The 22,858-nt window shown below is 37.0% G+C and overlaps 1 protein-coding gene across 1 annotated transcript in view; it reads left to right on the forward strand.

Moving 5' to 3' along the window:
• Window positions 1-3,425: 3,425 nt before the first annotated feature.
• The window catches only part of HDAC9 (histone deacetylase 9), a 412,038-nt gene continuing 392,605 nt past the window's right edge, over window positions 3,426-22,858 (forward strand). Inside the window, 1 exon segment of the mRNA XM_086615076.1 lies at window positions 3,426-3,446. Coding sequence (XP_086471202.1) covers window positions 3,431-3,446 — 16 coding nt within the window. The 5' untranslated portion in view covers window positions 3,426-3,430.

Here is a 22,858-nt window from a genome sequence, read left to right on the forward strand (position 1 = left end):
TTTATCTATAACGTTTGTAGTAGTGCTGCACCATAATTTAGCCAGTAGTAGAAAATCCAAGTGTAGAGTTCTTGAGACTGTGCTGTCACATCTAGCAGTCTGGTACCTTCACTTTTTTTAAACCCTATTTTAAACTCCTGCTTGTCTAGCTGTCACCTTGCACAATGAGTTTCTTGCTTTGAGGTAAACGAAGCATTGTTGTTGGAATATTTGACTTGAAGACAAGTGCCTGTGCAGTAAGCATGACAAACACTTGGAAGATAACAAGGCAATGCATGCTGGATAGAGGAGATACAACAGGAAAACAATATAATTCTCTACTGGAATAACATAAATAATGTGTCATTAATTTCAGAAATAATAAGCAGAATATGATGTTGTGCATAGCAAGGATTTAAAAATTGAGTATACTTTTATATAATCATGTTTAAGTGATGATGAAAATCTACATTAAGAATTACTTGCATTCAGTAGCTCTTGTAAGTCGAATATGTATTTATGTATTTTAAAGAAATAGGCTGACAGAAATTCTGCAAAGTGTGGAGAAAGAGGAAAATTCTCTTCAGTGGACATGCAAAAATTATAAATATCTTAGGGCATAAAGAAGAAAACTGTTTGCATGGATAATGATAATTTCATAAAGTGTGTATGGCATATAAATGCTGCAGTACATACTAAAAATATGAGAAACTTTGGTATGAATATATATATGAAACTTTGCCTTTGGATGAGCCAGTGCAATTATTCCTTCAGAAGTGAAGAGGAATAATTAAAAAGCCTTAAAAGGACACTTTTTCTTGGCACATGAAACATGGCTAAGGACACACCCATCTGCCCACCCTCAATATCCCTTAATATATATAGTGGAAAGCCCTCAAAACTGCTCCAGATCTACCAGGCTCAGGTTTCTTTGCACCAGTGCAGCCATAGCAAGGGGCGGAAAAGCTGTCCTTAAGCCAAAGGGCAGCGTTAGTGTTAAAAAGTATTGGTTACAGACCAGCTACAAGTACATGTATGTTGGAAATACCATAAATGTTTTAACCATCAAGGAAATGAAACTGTAAGACAGTATTTTAATAGAGAGGTAGAGGGTAGTTATAGTGTGATGTGTTCATCAACATGAAACATTTGCTTACTATACAAGGAAATTGCTTCAAAGACAGGTAGCATCACCTAGTCCATATTTGTATTCCTGAGCAAAGTCCTTTTTCATAACCTCCGCAAGTGAAGTTTTCACTTGGTTCTGGAGGGTCTCTTTCTCTTCAGATCCTGTCGTCTTTTCCTCCCAGGAGAGGAAAAATGATTCCACAGAGGCTGCTTAGTAGGTAAATATTTAAGAAACTAATAGTACTATTGTAAGGTCTTTTGCACTGTCAAGCTACAGCAGATGAGGCTTGACAACATCAAGCTGAATGCTGAGTTACTGGGAAGGCACAAGAAGAATGCTGTTAGAATTGTCCTGCTGTAAAACAGGACTGTGATAGAATCATAGAATCATATAATGGTTTAGGTTGGAAGTGACCTCAAAGATCATCTAGTTCCAACTCCCCTGCCATGGGCAGGGACATCTTCCACTAGATCAGGTTGCTCAAAGCATCATCCAACCTGGCCTTCAACACTTCCAGGGATGGGGCAGCCACAGCTTCTCTGGACAACCTGTTCCAGTGCCTCACCACCCTCATTGTAAAAAATTTATTCCTTATATCTAATAAAAATCCACCCTCTTTCATTTTATATCCATTGCCCCTTGTCCTATCACTACCTGCCCTTGTAAAAAGTCCCTCTCCAGCTTTCCTGTAGGCCCCCTTTAGGCACTGGAAAGCTGCTATAAGATCACCCTGGAGCCTTCTCTTCTCCAGGCTGAACAGCCCTAACTCTCTCAGTCTGTCTTCATAGGAGAGGTGCTCCAGCCCTGGGATCATCTTCGCGGCCCTCCTCTGGACCCGCTGATGTATGATGGTCGCATGATGTATGAGTGATAGGCCTTTTGTTAGGTACGTTGAAAATTCTTACGAAATGCACCTTCTCCATTGTGTTAGATGGACAATCTCTAGGGATGGAAGTCAGGAACAAATGTGAGAGAAAGTGAAGTACGACGGTGTCTGCTGGTTGGTGGCAAGGTCATTCTTTCAAGAAAGCTAGAGAGCTGTTGTAGGCTGCTGTCTTGGGCAGTGCATGTGTTGCAGTGGGAGGAGCAGAGAGGGTGCAGTTCCTTCTGCTTCACTCAAGTGTTGTTTTTTTAGCGTGAGGGTTTTTTTGGTAGGGAGAGAAGTTGCACGTTGGTGTAGCTTATGATTTATCACAAGTACTCAAAACATCTAAACCCCTGCATTGTTTAGACACTAAATCTTTGATGTGTTTTACAAGTGCCAGAGGAAAGCATTGAATAAACCATGAGACCACAAATGTAAAGATAAACTCGGGCTATTTCGGTGGCTTAGCTTTAACCAACTTGTCTTAATGGTTTAATGTTATTTTAATGCACAACAACAAAGGGAAATGTCTTGTTTTTTTCCAGATACTGTTGCTAAAAGTGGAAATTCTTTGTGTTTAAAGGAGCTTACTAAATGAGGACACTGAGATTGTGTTAATTCTTTGAGCTGCTTTTACGTTGTGGTGTTAAATATTGTGTATTAGCAAAAAAAACATGGCTCATCAGTGCAACTGTAATTTGAAATAAATTCCACAGAACCAGATTGTTACCTGAAACAAAGAAGCATACAGTGTGAGTGTGAAAATACGTTTACAGATGTGGCTTTAAGGCAAAAATTAAACATATTACTTAAAAAATAATTATTTCATTTTTAGTTCTTTTCTGTCGCTCTTTACCCTCAGCCACTTTCACCTGTATGAAGTGGTTACAAAATACTAATATTTTGTTAGATAGCGTCCCCTATTCATGTACAGATGCGTAAATGCCTGCTTAAAAATTACTGTCTGTTGACTCCAAAGTCAGCTAGATTAAGTCTATTAGGTAACTTGACTAATGATATATACAGCTAATTTATTCTTCCATCCCTACTAATGCAGAATGTTTTGCATTTTATTAGCTTCAGTGCAAAGCAGCAATGAGAAAAACTACTCCTAGGTAGATTTTGGGGGGGGGATATTAGATTTTTTTTTTTCTTTGAGTAATCAGAGATTATTACTGTTTGGACGTTGTATCTAGTATTTTATTGAACATCTGATTTGAAACACTGTAATAATTCACTGGTGTGGTGGTGTTTTTATTATTTTTTTTTAAACAAATAAAAGGAAGAACTGAGATGATAAACTGAATTATGAGCCTATAGAGTTAGGTACTGCTCTAAGAGGTGGGAGGGAATAACAGAACCAGCTAGTTGACTAACCACTTCCCTTCATTGTTGCTTTTAATATCAGAACAGCCTTGCTAGCTCTCTAAACCACCATGAGTTACATAAATGAGACCATGTACGCTCTAGCTGGTAAGTTCCTTTTGTTTAAGATCTAAATTGAAAATTGAATTGGAAATGATCCTCAGTGATTAAAATTTGAATAGGATGTATTGCTTTATGTTAGTGTTTCATAATAATAAAAAATGATCTTATGTGTTGTTTATAGTAAACAAATCTAGACACATTCCTGCCTTAGCAGCAAACTTCATGCAGGGTCAGAAGGGTATATTCTCTTGATAAATTACAAGCTACCTACCAAAATAATAATAACAGTTGAAAAACGAATGCAAGCCCATAAGATCTGAAAGGTGGTTAATTGATGGTTTTTGCATTAATTGAAAAATGAACTTCCATGTCTCTCCCAAGTGCTTTATCTTATGCTGTACTGTCCTTCACAAGCTAAAGCCATCTATGTTGGTTGTTATTAGCATGTCGTGATTGGAAAATTCTTGTTTCGTGGTTTCTGTTGCAGGCTCTATTAGTGGTAATTATTATAGTTAAAAAGCCTAAATAATAGGCTAAATAAACAAGCAAATGCTTTTCAGTAGTTTCACTTCTACATACACTAGATTACCTAAAGTGAAGTAGTCTTACAGTGGAGTTGTATAGTTAAGGCTAAAAGAAGCTGATTTTAGGCTTGCTGTGCTCACAAAACTGTTGATCAACCATAAAGTCTGAATGAAGCTCAAGCCTGGTGTTTCGGCAGCAGTACAGTTGAAATCTCTAGCCTATATTTACTGGTCTGAATGGGAGTTAGATTGGATTCCCAGTGTGCAGACAAAAGTTGTAATAAGGGTTTCAGCTGTAACAGTTATTTCTTTTTGCCTTATCTATAATGTGTCTGTGATGTGGCTAAATGTGCCCTTCCCTGGTTTTAGGGTATATCAGTTCAGAGTCTGTTTTATAACATTGTTCATTTAGTGGGATGCGTGAATTTGGGTTGTCAGTATATTTCTTTATGTAATAGCTTTACTTGGAATGTATTAGCAACTTCTTAATGATAATTTTTCTAGCAAAAAAAGCCCAACCCAAACACAAAACGGACAAAAAAGTCCCGGTAATGGGTGTTTTTCCTAAGGAAGACATAATTAAAATGTTGATAATACATTTGAAGATCTTAATTCATCACACGATTTCAGAGTCTTAATTCATGTTATTTTACTGCAAGCTTTCTAGTCACATTGATACTTTTTAGTTTCTACAACGTGTATTTGCAAAGTGACTTCTATGTTTTCTACTCGTATTTCGAATATTCACTTTTGAAAGGTAAAAACATTAAGCCAAATGTTTTGTGAGTTTCATGAGGCTGGTAAAAATAAGGTTTTGAAACTACTATACTTACATTCTCATTCTGAAAAACAGTAGAAGTAATTCCACTTGAATCTTGCACAAGAAAACATGGTGGACTGTGGAAGGTTCAGCTAGGACAGGCCTTGCGCTTGCCAGCCACTCTTACCTACTGATGCTTTTGGAGAGCCACCAAGGAAAACACTCAGTAAGTCTTGTAAGGAAATAAAATTTAAAATCTAACAGCAGTGAATAAGTTACAGAGTAAATAATAGCTGCAGAATGTATTGCTCTTTGAGGCCATCCACACTGCCCGTCTGAGCAACACAAAGGTCATTAGCAAGTAATTTGTTCCTACTGAAGTGACAAAATAAGCTTGTTTTGCAGACATCTTAACCTTTAATATTGCACTCTGCTTCTTTACATGAAAGTTGTTTAGTCTTATTATTTTGCCCAGTTCTCCATCTACAGGAGATCCTCTTGGAATTCTTCAGATTTTTCCCTCATTCACGTCACCAACAAATTTCACCACTTCAGTCTTTGCTGCATTGCAGTGTCTGATACTGGATCCTCAGCAAATTGACACTGTTCTTAAAGTTTTGGTGGACCTCGGACTAGATACATGAGTGAGGGATTTGGTCAATGCCACTTTCATTTGCAACTGAACTGCAGTTATGTGAATGTACAATCATCTCAGCTTTCATTAAAGCAAACAAGTCAATGAAACAAACCCAGCCTTTTCCTTTCCCCCCACCTCCACCTAGACCTCTAAGCAAAACAACTACAGCAGCCTGGTCTCAGAGCTGGCAGGGAGGAGTTCCCAGGTGTTCTCTCTGATGCCTAGTGAAGGCAACCCCACAGTGGGAGCCCTAGCTAAATTCCCTTTCCTCTCCCAGGTGCCTTTTTTGGGAACCTAACATGTTTTACACCCTGTCAGACCTGGCAGAAATCATTCTATGACTTTAGAAGTTATTGTGATGAGGGCCTAACGGATAAGTTTCATTTCCTTAGGAAATGAAGCTAAAAATAAGTTTTTTAGCTCTTTTGTGTACAGAGGAAAATTTTTTTAAATGTTAGTATCAAATTTGTGACAAAATGTGAGGCAAAAAGCTATTGTTTTAAAAATATGACATTTCAGCCGAATAGTGGGGGGGACCTGTTGTTTAAATTTTGAAATACCAAATTTTCAGTTCTTTTTCCTCTTCTCTCTAGGATTCAGATATGCTTAATACTGTTCCTGAGGCCATCTCTCTTGTTCTTAGAAATAGCCATTGTGGCTATAAAGTCTTGGAATTTAATTACCTGTGTTACCAGAGCCTAATGTCTAGGACCTCAAAGCGATCTGGTCATTCAGACCAGTGTTCCCAATCCAGTAGTTCATCTCAAAGCAATTCTTATATTATCCGTTCCAAAATTTGTGGTGTTGATGGTTATAAAAAGTGTAGACTTACTGTTTGTATTAACTGTTCAATTGTCTATCACTAAAATTAATGAACTTCATTGGATTCTGACTATTGGGAGGGAGGAATTCTTTCAAGCCAAGAGACTGACTTTTTTTTAAATCTGTCTCCAAGTACAGCTTGCTGTTAGACAGTTTTCCTCCTCTAGTTCGCTTTTTTTCTCTTGCAGTTAGTTGTAAGTGAAACGGTGTGCAAACATGTAAAATAATTCCAGGGTGACTTTTTCTGTGCTGCTTCTGTGCTATGCAGTGTTAATGTTATGGAAAAGGTTGCTGCACACCACCCACCCCTTCCCAAATAAATTTTTCTAGTTTAGAACTGTACTGTTTCTGTATCCATAACACAGACAAAATAAATAATGTACAAAAAGGCAGGTCAGATCTTAAAATCAAACTTCTGACTAGGAAATATGTAGCACTCAAAGTAGTCTTCAGTTAGCAGTTTTCTTTTTTTAATATGTTAAATGTAATACAAGTCAGCATACTGTCTATGACCATTGCTCTGAGTGGGAGGGTATGTAGGATATTTTAAATGAAGTTTCTAAAATCTGATCGCATAATACTTCTGTGGGTGGGAGGAGGTCAGAAGGAGGAATGGTGAGGGAGAGTCTTTAATATCGCACTGTCTGTGTAGTTGTTTCTGGAGTCACATGGAAGTAATGGAGCTATCTAGGATTTCACAGTTTATAGGAGAAGGTGCTTAGGAGCCGCTTTGGAATGTCTCTGTGGCAATGGCACATTCCTTTGCTTCATCTGTCTGTAATCTCCCTCCCTGTCATAGGTATTTGGAAGGTCCAGCCTGCATTTGTCTTCTTCCGTAGTTACTGTGGAGAGAGAGTAAATGACGTGTGGGCCATAATTAGAATTCTATATCACTTCCATGGTGCACTCCCACCTTCAGTTTCTGAGTGCTTATAGGAAATATAACTTCAGTCATGTTTAGAATAAAGGTGGGGTTTGATATTTCCCAGCACTTTTTTTAATCCAAAAGGAAGATTGTGGTTATGAAGCCCAACTTAGTCAGATTCGGAGGGTTTTGTAGCTTGTAGGAAGTGGTGACATTTTAAAGCTTCTCTGAACCTTCGAAGTTGCGTCCTCTGTATCTCAGATAAGGTCAGCACATCATTCTGGCCATATAAGTTTCAAGAGTTAACAGAGGATTTTGGATAATACAGTTCATTGAGTAGTATGATTGATTTTGTTGGTCCAATTTTCTACTCAATGTTGGTGGAAGATGAAATTGGATAGAAATAGTTTGGATAATATACAGGAATTCTGTAGGAACTCAGTTAAAATTATCAAATAACTTGAGAATATTTTAATAAAGGCTGGAAAACATTTGTTCTATTTGAGTTTCTGTCTAGAATTGCACCTCTTGTGTTTTAAATGTTGGTAAGTCATTTTATTCTTGATTATAATTTTTTCGTCCTGTATTCTTGTGTGAGGCATGATCCTTGCATGTCAATATTTGAAAGTAGAGGAAGCAGGAGAGTATACAACTTGGTGAGAAGGCTTAAACCCCCCTATATTTACAGTTGGATTTGATACACTATTGCAGTGAAATAGCAGATGCTGACAATTATTATTATCACTCTGACTGCTCTTTAGTGCCGTTGCATTTTAAGAATTATGCTCAGCTTGCTCATTTGATACTCTTAACCAAGGCTGTTACTAGAGCTCTCTTATTGCATTATTTATAATTACTTTTGGCTTCGTAAATGAAAACAATCCTGCTGTCGATTCCGTAATTTATAATCCTGGTAATTGTAGATTTTCATTACCTTCTTATTATTTGTCAAATCCTTGTTGTGCAAAAGATTGTTATTGCTGCCATTTATTTAAGAAACTGTCATATAACTCAGGAGGTTTATTTTTCTTTTTTTCACATGGCATCTATTTGCAAATTCTATGCATTTTATACCAATAAGGCACCAAGATTGCAGGACTTAATGCGTTGTTTCCATACAGCAGAAAATATTCACTGAATAAATAATTTGAAAATAAATAGTACAAGTTATTGAATAACTGTGAACAGCATTACTCATTTCATGTTTGGTGTGATGATTCCAATTCCTTTCATATCTCTCTTCACAGGGAGAGGAGTAAAGAGGTCCATAACAAAATTAGTTTAGGCAAAGGAACAGAGTATTTAAGAAGAAACAAAATTCTGAATTTTAAGATGTGAGGTCATAAGCATGATTTGGGGATCGCAACCATTTTTTACTCTGACAGATTTCTGTTTGCAGATCTTCTAGCAAGATTGCTAGCTTAGTCTAACATGATAATTTGAAAGGATGAACTTTTATATCAAAACGTGTAGCAAAGTGGGAGTAAAGTTTTGAAATTATGCCAGGAGAATCTTTGACTGACAGATGAAGATTTTTCTTCTGAATTTTTTCCCTGTTGTAGTGTCTTCCCAGACTGTGACAAAGATTTTAGACTGTGTGAACCAGATTTATCCTTTTATGTATTCACTTACTCTGAATTGCTGCATTTAGAAACGTTACATACAGCTGAACACTGTTTAATAATAAATTGCCAAAAATTCTAAACAATATAATCTTTTGTCAGGCATGTATTTGTCTGAAAAGACCATGCAGTAGTTTCTTAATGAATAGTTATGGTTTAAAACCAAAGCCTTCTCTCTTATGTCGTCCATGTCTACTAAGAGTATTTAGTGTGGAGATTGAATTAGGAGAGCTACTTTATTTTTCGTGAAGGCATGACAAAACTTGGAGTGTGTCTGCTGAAGACTGTTTTTCCTTAGTTAGTTATTCGCTAATTAGGTTGTTTTTCATGCTTGAACACATACTTGTAGACCAGAAAAAATGTGTGGAAGCCTACATACTATTTTATGAAACCGCGTTTGGTGTCTTGAATTAACTCACAATAAGTTAACTTGAGGGAGGAAATACGGAATCATTCCAGAATTTGACTTGGGCTTGAAAATGAAATTTACATATTATTACTATGTGCCTCTTAGACACATAGCCAATAGTAATGTATAGCCTGCAAGTTATGTATGTAAAGAACATAAATAAACCAAACATTCACTTGGACAGTAATGTTGTGTACGTAGGTAGGATCCTCTCATTTCCAAAGAACCTTCTGTCATAGTCTTCACTGTGATAATCTGTTTTTTTTCTGCAAGATAGCATCCTAGACTCTCTTTGATTTTATGTGATTATATGAGGATCTTGATTATCTCCTGTGTTATTTACAAGGAATTATAGTAACAAGGATGCAGGCGATACGCGTGCAAGTACAGTATTTTACTACATTTTGCATAAGACACAGCAGCTTATCTTGACAAGCTATTTTCTTTTCCAGAATTGTTCTTTATTCCCATATAAACCAAAAAAAACCCCTCCATCATTATAGACCAAACCCTCCAAATTATAGACCAGAAAACCCTTCGAACCCATGAACAATTAAAACATACCTTTCACTTATGTGAAGCTCTTGCTGAAGCACAGTTTGCAGCAGTGGGGATATAGTGCATTACTAAGCTGCTTTCTTGAGTCGTAAAGGTGCAACTTCCCCTTGGGCCTTTCTCAATCTCACCTTCAGGAAGCTACTTCGGCTCTATTTTCAAAACCAAACTACAGCACTGTACTCCTCAACAAGTTACTTTTTTCTATCCAATTCTAATGAAAGTAAATAATATTTCACATATTTTATCTGTATTCAGTTTTGATTCAGTTGCTTCCAGTCATCGTTCTACTATTAGTTTATACTTTAGCAAAATTCATAATCCTAATTCTGCACTTATAGCTGTAACATCAGTAAGTCAATATCTCCTTTTTAGACAGATGTGGGTTTACTGTTTCCATGCTGCAAACAGCTGGAAGATGATTCTGTCTGCATCTGGAGATTACAGAAAGCTATGTTGGTATTATGCCCAAGCTAATAGAGCCTACATTTTAGCAGCAAGGGTTCAGTGCTGTCCTAATTGCAGTCAAACAGTTTTCAGTTAGCTCAGAAGGCAGGCAGAGCTTTACTGCATAAGCCTTCAGAGAGGTTAATGGTATTTCCATATAAATCCATGGCAACTCCTCCCTCTGTACCCATCCATGAAGATATATGTACTTTGTTTCTGAATTTTAAAAGAAAGCATGAAGATAATAATGGATAATCTTCAGTTAGTCTTTAAAATAATGACTAGAAAACATACTCTACTAAAGAAATTTTTAGTTTTTGAATTTGCAGTTATGTGCAGTACAGGACAGTACATTCAGGACAGTGTGTAAGTGGTGTTTGCCTGGAACCTGAGGTCAGAATTGCCTCTTCTGAAGTTTGACAGCAAAGCTATTTCTCCTTCGGTTTTGTTAGTACCTTCAGTGTCTTTCCCCATGATGCCTTATTCTCAAGCACACCTATTCAAAGATAGAATATACCTACTGTAAATAAAACCAAGAAAAAAACCCCTAGTTTACCTTAGTCATTTTCTTCTAGACAAAGAACATATTCCTAAAGTCTAAATATGCCTGACCATTTGGAACTGGGGATGTTCTGATGTCAGAAAAAATTAAATGTTAAACAAGTCAATCTTTGTGAAGTTAAAGAACTGTATATGCAAATAAAATCATTCATCTAATTAAAATTCAGTTGGTTATTAAAAACTGAATTAAAATGACAGTGAAAGAACAACCTCAGGTGTGTATAACTGCATTTTAAAGTGCTACACTTAATTTTTATGCAGAAGGTTTTTATATTTTAGAAAGTGATTAGCACCTTGACTATACTGCTTTCAGGAGGTTTTTTTCTTTTTAACAGTGCATAAGATTTCAAGATTTTGTTTCAACATTTGACCTACTTAGAAAAAAGTTCTGATTAGTGCCATGTAATATACTCCCTCAGTTTTGGAAGTGCCTTTGGGTAATGTATTGTAGAGAAAAGTAATCTCATCTAGGAGCGTAAATGGACCCTATCGCATTTTAAGATACAGATTTTTTTTTTTTTCCCTTCTGTTCCCTATACCTAATTTAGTCCTCAGATACAGCTCTGTTTAATGAATCCACATTCAACTGGTGTACAATTCTTTTCTTCCTTGGCTGATTAAAAAGAATTCCTGCCTTTGAAGTCAGGTGGCACAAACAGAGCCGAACAAGTTGTTTGTTACAAAATTAAGCTTTTGGTTATTACTTGTTTTCTGAGTTCTGTAAAGCACTTCAGAGTTAGCAGGGCATACAACCGTGTCCCCAAAAGGCAGAGGTGGCTGATTGCTATGGGTTATGCTTCCAGTTGGGCAAAACCCGTGGGCAAGCAGAACACAAGTTAGCTTTAGCCTTCCATCCAGGCTGCCGTGGCAGCAGGATAGTTTGGAAAGGACTCCACACTTAACATTTCTTTCTTTGCCTACCTTCCCATGAAATGAAGTGTTTGTTAATAGGATAACATGCATTCATCTGAGAATTGTTGAGGCAGTTTCTAACTGTTTCTCATTCCATGTAGTCAATAGTTGCTGGAAAGACAGTGATTCCCTGAAGAGAAATTTCAGCAGCAGAAGTTGGTTGTTATTGCATTTCTTGCCTTGAATTTCAGGGCTGATGAGGAATAGCTAATGTCTTTAAAAAAAACCTACCACAAACAAACACAAAAAGCAACAACAAAAAAATCTGTACTGATTCAGCTGGGACTTACAGACTGGCATTGGTGGGTGAGACCTGTCTGTTAGCACCAGAACTTGCCTGAGATGAGGATGGGTAAATCCCAATTGGTGCGTAGATCATACAGAGTCATAAATGTTTATGTAATAAATTCTTGATGGTGCCTTTTGTAATGAAAAGTAACTTTCACAGCTTTGTGGCTTTAGAGGCTTGTGAAGCAACAAAAGTACAAACTAATTTTTAGTGGTTTGGGATTCTGCCCAACCCTTTTCTGAATTCAGGTGCCAGACTTTGTTATAGTGGTGGGGTGTAAGTGTAGTAAATGACGAACATGTTTAATACCAAAGCTAGGCTCATGGCTTGGCAAAATCGAATAAGGCAAAGTTAATGAAGTAAAATAAAAAGCTGTCCTTGTAGAACAATGCTATCATTTCAGTCTTTGGTCTGTTTAGAGTAATGGTTCCCAATTTTCCCTGAATTGTGAGTAACAATTCTGAATGAATAAAGCGTTCTGGGCAGCCCTGTGCTTTGTTCTCTGTGTTAAACTGATGCATCACTTCACTATTTCCCTTGGGCACCCACAGGTCTTGTGTTGTGTCCTGCTGACTGAGGTCTGTTTCTTGTCTTTGCAGCATCAGCTTAAATATATTTTCTTACATATTCAGTGCAGAACCTACAAATTTTGCATAAATATTTTAACAATAAGAAATACCTTTTTAATGAGACATTAATTCTAATTTGTAACAGTTGAAAAGTATTTTCCAGTGTTGCGTACAATAGATTTTTTTATTATTGAGTCAGAAAATTCAAAGTTGATTTATTTGTACTTTTGTTATAGCTGTATATTTGTGTGTGATGAAGAAATATTTTTAAAGGCTTCTAGATCATGCTGCTTGTATGATGTTTCTGAGTGCCATCTTTCAGGTTTTTTAAAAATGGTTAATACGAATCATAGATATATTTTGCATTTTTTCTTCAAAATTACTTCTTGCACTATGGTGAACAGAGTCAGATGGCAAATGTCTGGGATGCATGTTGTTGGTCTTTACGAGAGCTGTCTTAACACGCATGATGACTAGAAGCCTGCAGTGAAGGGTTTTATTTTTGTTTGCCCTCTTTCTCCTTCATTCTTCTTCATTTATTAATGTAGATAAGGAATGCAATAATGGATTACAGTTATTCATACATCTTAATATGTGACATCCGTGTTTGACAAATACTTGTCTGCACTGCTCTGAAATCCCAGCATTGTTACGAATTTGGTCATTCACACAAAGACCTGTTCCCTACTTGGTAACCAAAGAATGGAACACTCTTTTCTAGATAGGGCCATTCTGTCCTTTCACTTTGCCTTAATAATTTTTACCATTCTTAAAAATACCACTTCAGGCATAACTACTTATGCTTTATTCCCCAGTCTAATTTTCTTTAATGGGAATTGATATTGTAAATGACTGTCTTAAACTTGACAGTGAGCAACAAAAAGTGTTATCTGATTCAGAGAAGTAAATGAGCACAACGCCGAAGCGTTTAAAATAGTATTGCTTGCTTCATATTAATTGAATATTGAATATTCTGAGCAATGGAACTATTTGCTGGCTTTTCCAAGATAGTTACTTTGGCGAAATGATTTATAATTTATTAAAACTATGCATTTTTCTTAATAGATTAACTCAATCCAAGCCAATAGCAGTGAAATACGTGAATTGGTGTCCAGGCCTCAAAGTACATCTGAAGGATGAGCTAATTAAATCTTGACTCTTGTAAAATTATCTTCAGTAATAAATGTCTGTCAGGTTTATCAGAGAAAATTTTTGTTTTCATGCTATAGAGATCTTTCTAAACGCGGATCCATGCAGGTATTGCAGTGATTTCTTTAAAAATAAAATAAAATTAGCACACAAATTCCATAGTTATTTATTGTAATACCATGTCAACGTTCAGAGTTGCAGTTTCATGAAGTTATTCGCAGAACTGAAGAAGAGTTGAAATATTGTAAGAATCATCACAATGCTACCAAAACCAATTCTTTTTGATATATTGGGGATGTACAGTATAAGATAAAGATTATGGTGGAAGCAGATAAAGGAATTGGAATTTACATAAAAATTTTCTTTACATTGACCATATCAAATTTGTGAGTCTCTAGGTTCAATGTGTGTGAACAGTTATTTTTTTCATTCCCTATAGTATTTCACAATATAGCTAGTCTTACTTTTTTTACGTATATTTTTGATTGTAATTTCTTTTGAGATCAGATTTGTAAAATAAATGTTAAATTGACACTAAATCATTTCAATAAATATGCTAACATTATCAAAAATAGATTACTACAATAAAACCCTCCTCAATTGTTTTGTAGACTAATTTATTACTCAGCTGTTTATTTGCCAGAAATGGACATGAACTTTGTACAGAGGGCTTTTCGATAACTTTAAACTTATTAAAAGTTAAATAAAACAACTAGGAAAGTCTAAAATACCATCAATGGCAACCCATGTTGAAATCTGTCTATGTACTCTGCTGTCTTTTAAAAATACATGTGGAATGCTTACAATTATTTGTTAGACAGGAGTTTTTTTTGTGTCAGCATTGTCAGGAGTAGAGAAAGGAAAAGGCTGAAAAGATAAAGGCATAAAAGAAAGGGCATTGTTTGCAAACTACGTACATTTTATGTACATATTTGTCTAATGATTACAGTGTTTTTCTAATTAGTTATTTTTTTCATGTAGTCACATATCCATCAGATTATTATCCCTTCTCAACACAGATGCCAAAACGGTGGCTGTCAGTGTTTTTTTTATAAAGGCGACGATCTGCTTATGTTCTTTCAATGAAAAATGAGATTTGATGTATTTGATGGTAAGTATGTCTTTTAAGTGCATGCTTGAAGTACTTTGTATGCAGTACTTTGTCATATTCATTTTTCAGATCATCATAATAGCGTAGTAGTACAAGTGCATGATGCAGAGAGAAGTATTATTTTAGAAGCAGGAATGCAATTCATTCATTATATATGCAAATTTTGATCATGTTAATTCTTTGGTCTGGCCTGCTGATTGCACCTGTGGCATATGCTAGCATTAACAGTTCCTATATCAAGTGGCTGCATTTTGTTTTCCACCTCGACATGTGAGGTGCCTACAAAGTACTGATACTGATAAACAAAAATCATCACTTACAAAGGATCTATGACTGATGATGGCTTTTCAAGTCATGGACTCGCATAGTGAAAAGAAACAAATACAGTATTGGAGTGTCCCATAGTCAAAGCATGTTGCATAGACTCCCACAACAATAAAATCTCTTGAATAAAGCAATCACTTGCTGGTCTGGGTGGTAGGTTCTCTCAACAGTGTCTTCGGCTGGATTGCATGGGACTCTCTAAACACGATTCTGCTGAATTCTTATAAAAAAGAATCCCCCTATCATAACCTAGCTGACTTGTGGCCCTATGTGACCTCTCTAGCATGTCCATGATACTTCGCTATAGATTGCCTTCAACTAGGTACAAATCTTGTATAAATAATCTTAACTAAAAGATTGTTGTATGTGACCATTTCTGCATTCAGAGGAACGGTTTACTATTTGCAAGTGTCTAATCTATATACAATTTGGTTAATTCTGCTGCAGAAACTGCCTGAGTGTCTCTCTAGAATGGCCAGAGACTCCATTCAGAATGTTAATCAGGACATTGAAGCAGATGAGTTTGTTGAGGCACAGCAGGACCTGTCTGAGGGAATCATTAGAACTGTCCAAAATTCCCACATGGCAAGCTTCTTTAGCAATTAGTCAAATACTAACTCTAGTTAGTATTTGCAAATACTCTAGTTGCAAATAAGTCTTTTATTTCCCCTTTGTAGAGCACTACCTGGGGACTTCCTGGGACACCCAGGGAATTAATGACTTGTGTGCACACAGGTACAGCCCTGATACCATGCTACACCACAATTAAAAAAGATATGGTCCTGGAGAGAAGAGGGGTCAAGTAAGGCTGGCTGATCTCCTCTTCCAATCTCAGCAACAATCCATCCTAATATTTAGACAGTTAAGCAAAAGTACTGGGAGGTCTACATGGATGAACAAGGAGCTCCTAACAAAAATCAGACATTAAAAGGAAGTGTTAATGATGTCGAGGCAGAGGCAGATGACTTTGCAGGACCAGGGAGGAGGTACCAGGTTAGGAAAGCCAAAGCTCATTTGGAGTCGAATCTGGCAAGGGATGTTAAGGACAAGAGCAATGAGAAGGGCTTCCGCAGGTGTATCAGCTACAAAAGGAAGACTAGGGAAAGTGTGAGCCCACTACTGAATGCGACAGGGAATCTAGTGACAGGGAACATGGAAAAGGCTGAGGCACTCAATACCTTCTTCACCTATGTTCTTACTGATAAGACTGACCTTCAAGAATCCCAGGCCCATGGGAACAGTAGGAAGGTCTGGAGCACTGAAAACTGACCCTCAGTAGAGGAGGATCGGAGAATCTGAACAAACTGAACACATACAAGTCCATCGGAGCTGAAGGGGTGCACCTATGAGCGTTAAGGTGGTTGACCCAATGTCATTGTGGAGGGTGCTTTTGGTTGTCCTTGAAAGGCTGTGAAATTTGAGAGAGGTTCCTGAGGACTGGGAGAAAGCAAACGTCGTTCCTGTCTTCAGGAGGTGATTTGGATAAGTCAGCGTGGATTTATGAAGGAGAGTCATGCTTGACCAACCTTCTTGACCAGCCTTCTGCAATTAAATGACTAGCAAGGTGGATGAACAGAGAGCAGTGGATGTTGTTTATCTCTGCTGCAGTAAGGCTTTCAGCATTGTCTCCTATAAAATTCTCATGGATGAACTGATGAAGTATGGACAGATAAGTGAACAGGGAGGTGGACTGAAAACTGGCTGAGCTGCCAGGATCAAAGGGTTGGGAGTGTCCCAGAGGTTGATTACTAGCGCCAGTACTGCTTAAAAGATTAAGGAGTTTGACAGGTTGGAGTAATAGACCAACAGACACCTCATGCAGGACTTTGCATCTCTCTGTTGAAATTCAACTTGGGGAGGAATAACCACGTGCACCAATACTGGTTGCAGACCAACTGCCTGGAAAGCAGCTTTGCAGAAAAGGACCTGGGGGTCCTGACTGACAAGCTGAACAGGAGGCAGCGATGTGCTCTTGCAGTAAGGAAGGCCAACAGCATTTTAGGCTGAATTAGGCAGTTACCTGTTCAGATATATGGCTCCGTTTTGAGAAGAGTTCAGTATATGGTATTTTGAAAAGCATTTAAATATCTCCGTAAGCTGATCTTTTTGAAAATATAAGTGAGACACAAACATGTTAGCCTGCATGTTGTTTTAGGCCCTTTAGCTGCTTTTTAAAAATTAATTTTATTTGAATGAAATACCTAGCTCTAAGCTTCTTTTGCAGGAGCTTAAAAATCTGACCGCTCTCAGGGAAATTAAGCTTTTTGATTCAGTCCGTTGTATTTCCCATTTCCTTTTCTCCCTCAAATATGATTATCAGAAACTAATGTGTAAGAATTAATAGGTTTAACAGAAAACCAATATTTGTTGGAAGTTGCAAAACCAGATTAGCTTTATTAAATGTGTCTTTCAAAATCTGCTATACTGGACAAGTTACAGTTCAGTAGCAAACCTGTGTCATTTCTTGTACTGCCTATTATAGTGATATATTGGGATAAGGCCCATCTAAAATATTGTGTCCGTAGCTCAAAGGTCAAATCCTGTTTCCATGGATCTTATGGTGTGTACTACAGATTCTGTCTTTCTATAGTTATTGGAAATGAAAACACTGTTGGGAATGTAGTGCTTTCACTCTGGGTTCTCAGAGTATCTATTTCATGTGAATAACCTGAGCCTTGTTTTGGCTATCTTAACATACTTCCCCCAACCCCCTAAATGGAAAAATAAAATAAAACACACTCTTGCACAGAGATTTTTCGGAACAGTGCATGTGGAATCACGCACTATTAGACGTATTTCTGAAGAAGGGTAGTGCATAACTTGTATCATCCCGGGAGCTTTTTTTGATAGCGCCGTTAAAGAGAGAATTTCTTCTCAGTAGTGTTTCTTAAAGCCAAATCTGAGAGTCCAGCCTTTTTTGTTGGCAGATACTTCTTTACCTTTCAGGTGCTTTCACAGGAGCTTGCGAAAGAATCTAAGTATGTAACTATAGAGGAAAATACAGGGAAAGTTGAAAAAACCTATATGCTTTTAAAAAGAATAAAAAGATTATATGGGAGATCTCATGTTGTATGAAATGGCTGGGAGCTCTCTGCGTGGAGGTTCAGGGACTGACATTTACATCTGCCCTGCCCCTCTTGACACGTGGTAGAAGCTTTTGCAAAGCCCAGACTTAATGGAATGGCTGAAGATTTGTCTTTTACAAAGCAAAAAAAAGCAGTTCTTTAAGGACTTTTTCAAGCTCTGGTTTAGTTCTGAGGTGAACTCAGATGAGGCATGCAGATGGAAAAGTGTTTCAAGAGGATCTGATACAGGACTTTTATACAATTCTAGATATAGGAAACAAATTGGAGAGGTTTCTATAGCTTGGAAAGGCTCTTGGGATTCCTTTAAATTACATGGAATAACTCCCAACCCTGTAGTGTGTTCTGCAGAAGTGGAAAAGTTCCTCCAGCACCCCAGGGTCCACACAGCGCCCACCTTAGACAAGCTGGGCAGACTCCGAGACGACGGCCAGATCCAACCGAGAGTTCGTAAGACAATATCATGGTGATGACACATGTCCTAGTTTAGGGCTTTTGTTTTTCTCTTTTGTGATGGATATTATTTCCCAGCTCAGAAATGACTCACTACTTGAAGAACCAATAGTCTAGGTTGAGTAAAAAATTTGCTAAAAGACTAGCAGGTAAAGACATGGTATATTTAGACACACTAATAGAGCATTCACAGAAGAGATACCAGACAGGTTATTAGGGGTGTTAGGTTTCGGAGTTGGACTGGTTGAGGTGCTGGCTAGGCAGGGAGATTGGCAGAGGGGAGGAGTGTGGTGATACTGGGGCTAGGGGTGAGGGGAGCTGATGTGCAAAAGGCCAGGCTGGGAGAAAACTGGTCTGCAAAGGAAGCTGGTTACTCTGCTCAACATCTGAAGCGAAGAGGATTCTTTTGTACTGGAGGGATGTTGAAGAGGTAAAATGTGTTGAACATTTTAGGGTCCTCTTTGAAGTGAATAATTTTGTTTGTAGAGGAGGCTGTAGATAATGTTCCGTAAACTGGGTTTGGAACCTTAATCACTGAATAGGGGAAAAAAAAATCATAAAATATTTTTGTTAAATGAGCAACATTCACCCCTGATAAAAGGGCCTAAGTAGCATATGAACACTTAATTAAATTTTTTGCTGTACTGCATATAAGAACAGCAGCCAAATTAAAATGTGAAAGACAATCCTAATCCAAAATTTTGTAATTTCAAAGTGCTTAACTTTTTACCCTTAATATTCTGTAAGAGTTTTATGTTTGTAGAATATGTCTATCAAAAGCATGAAAGTAGAATCATGAAACAGTGTATATCTAGTTTTTCCTTTTTCCTAGTTGGTAGCTGTTAAAAATCTTAATGGATAGGATGGTTTATTTGTTTTGTTTTCCGAGGCTTTTTGTTTGTTTTATTCTTAGTGGTTTTTGTTTTTTTTTTTTCCGATTTTGTTGTTGTTGTTGTTTCCTTTCTTATTGTTTGGTTTTGCTGTTGTTTGTATTTTTTTCCTAAGGAGATGTAAATGAAGAAAGGAAGCCTGCCTAGTGGTATATATAGTTTCCTTGGAGCACCTATTGTAATTTTCATTGTTTAAGTTATATATGATAAACTGTAGCTTTAGGAAAAAAAAGGAAACTCAGTTTTCACTGTCTCTTTGACAGCTTATTCTAAGTAGCTCAAGGAGTTGGGCTTGATGTTAAGATCGTTTTCGCAATTAAATATTTTGACAAATTACTACCAGCTTTATTCTGCTGGCAATATTTTGACAGATGGGAGAAAATGTTTCAATCTCAGAAAAGTATTTTAAGGTAATAAAAAAAATTAGAAAGACTTGAAAATACCATATTTAGACTTCTCTAATACTGGAATGAACTGGAACTAGGATTGTAGACACATTTCATTTATTCAGGTTAATTCAAAAAGTGAGAATGAAAAAAATATTTTTAAAAAACTTCCATCCATGTGAACAACTTGTTTTGCATCTTTGTATTTGCTTTTATGTTACTCGAGCTAGATATTGAAATGTTACCCTAGAAGCCCTATTCTCATGCATGTATTAATTATAGATCACACTTTTTTTTTTATTAAAGAATCCTATTATTATAATATTGACAGCTATGCTGAATTTGTGCCTAACAGTTCTGTAAAGATATCTAAACGACCTTCGGCAGACCATTTCTGTTGGTTAGGTGGTTTGTTTTCAGAATTATGATAATATCTAGGGACCCTTACAAAGGCTTTTGAGGAACTGTAGGGAGTAGCCTGCACAAACAGAAATAAGCAATATATTCTGACTTGTCATGTTCATGGCATCTTTTGCATTGTGCAGTTATTTCACTGATGGAAAATATATTTAATGCTTAAAAAAAAATGCAATTTATATACAAAATATACCAGTTTACTTACAGAAAGAATAGAATCAAATTGGTCTTCACTACAATCTATTAGTTTAATTAAAATTACAGTAGACGTAAATTTACTCTATGGAGAAGTTGTTTGCTAAAGGACCATGCAGTCAAATCAAAAGCTTTTAATGTTTGGTCCTTTTTTACCGGTATAAATTTTTGAATATGAAGAAAAACAGATCTTTTAAACAGTTATATTTCAAAACCCAATTGATAACATATGTAAGATGCATACTGTCACTGGAAGATAGAAGATTATCACAGAAATAAGACTGATTTATCTTTGTGTTTATGTATATGCGCGCACACACGCCTACATGCATATAATATAGCAACAATATTTCTTTAGTGCAAGCACGTTTTCTTGTGTTTTCTGCAGTTTTTCTTCCAAACATTAAGCAGCATCTAAGTTAACTAGCATTCTGCAAAGCAGTGAAATGTTTGCTATAATTTTAAGTTTGTCTGAATCAAATCAATCTGGATTTTAATAGAAATTTCTACTATTCTTTAAAAGATATAATGGCTTGAAAACACTGTTTTAGTTCTAGTATTGTACATAATTTTCTCTCTGCTTTTCAAATACTGATTACAAAAACAGATTCTTCTTAAAGAATACTTTATAACCAGAAACAGGGAAATGTGAATTAAATATTGCTGCTTTTCTCTTTCATTTAGCTGTGTCTGTTTTCATGTCAGAAGACAATTTTCTATGCTAAGTGAATGTAAACAGAAGCTTGCTATCCTATAACCTTCTTTCAGGTTTTCCTGTCAGTGCCAGAACCTGTGCCACAAGCCATGCCCATGTGGAATACAACTCTTTAGCATGAATGTGTGGAAAGATGAGATGTATCCTGCGTCTCTGTGTAAAATATACTGAACAGTAAACAATGATGATAATTAGTTACCAGGTTTCTGTTGGCTTGTAACAGACAAAAAATTGTGCTAACTGATCATCTGGTTCAAGATAATATCTACAAAGAATTTATATTATAACGTGATCCTTGAAATAAGGCCTTGCTGCTCTGGACAGTAAGTATTACCACCGCTTCAGTGACAGCTTTTTAACCAGGTTACCTTTCTCTGGTTACAGGAAAAACAGGGCAACTGTTTAAATACTTGAATAAACTGAATAAACTAAAAGCTCTGTCTTAGAATCATCAAATGGTTTGGGTTGGAAGAGACCTTAAAAATCATATAGTTCCAACCCCTCTGCTATGGGCAGGGACACCTTCCACTAGATCAGGTTGCTCAAAGCCTCATCCAACCTGGCCTTGAACACTTCCAGGGATGGGGCAGCCACAGCTTCTCTGGGCAACCTGTTCCAGTGCCTTACCACCCTCATAGTGAAGAATTTCTTCCTTATATCACCCTTTTTCAGTTTAAAGCCATTACCCCTTGTCCTATCCCTACATGACCTTGCAAAAAATTCAAAAAAATTGACTAGAATAGATGGCCTAACGGCTTTTTATATTAGCTGCTGGTGCTTTTAACTATAAACAGCAAGAAGATGTGACTTACTATAATTAACTTTACTAGATAATCTGAGGAATAAGTAAATTCAACTTTTTCCTGTTAATATAGTTTTTACTCGTTCTCACTGAGTAAGAATTCTCACCACTTGCTCGGTGCAGTCCTTTGGCTGCAGTGAAGTTACTCGCACACCGGAACGTGGCTCAGCCTGATGAAGGGTGTTGGATCCATGCTCTGTCCTCTCGAGTCTCCCTTGTTTGATCTGACAGGAATTCTCTTCAGCCATCTGTCTGTCTGCTCTGAAGTGTGCCGCCCTGGCACCCTTCTTGCGTATGGAGGACGAGAGTCTCCAGTCTGATTCTGTTCACGTAATACTGCTGAATCATAGAATCATAGAATGGTCAGGGTTGGAAGGGACCTCAAATCTCATCCAGTTCCAGCCCCGCTGCCATGGGCAGGGACACCCTCCACTACATCAGGTTGCTCAAAGCCTCATCCAACCTGGCCTTGAACACTTCCAGGGATGGGGCAGCCACAACTTCTCTGGGCAACCTGTTCCAGTGCCTCACCACCCTCAGAATGAAAAATTTCTTCCTTATATCTAATCTAAAACAATAGTGTGTGGAGTCATACCAGCATGCTGCTCTGCGTGAGATCAGAGTGTGCTGAACTGGCAAAAAAAAAAAACAACTGAGATCTTTTTTTGCATGCTTTATTATTAAAATTGGCATGAGGAAAGCAGAGGAAAGAGAAAGAGTTTATTGCTTTATAAATGTTGAAATGCTTCTTTCTTCCTACTCCAGCTCATCTTTGCTTACTTCATAAAAAAAAATTGACCACTGCTGATGAAGTAGCAACACAGTAAATGCCTTTATTTGTGTCTTCTAACTTGTGAATGTTATTTCCTGTTTGCTAAAAAAAAATAGGCTGAAAATGACCTTTAGTTGTGAGAACATGTTGGACAAATACCAATAATAGTAACTGAAAAAGAGAGAAAT

The sequence above is a fragment of the Tauraco erythrolophus genome, chromosome 7 (genome assembly GCF_009769465.1).
Source record: "Tauraco erythrolophus isolate bTauEry1 chromosome 7, bTauEry1.pri, whole genome shotgun sequence".
NCBI classification, from domain to species: Eukaryota; Metazoa; Chordata; class Aves; order Musophagiformes; family Musophagidae; genus Tauraco; species Tauraco erythrolophus.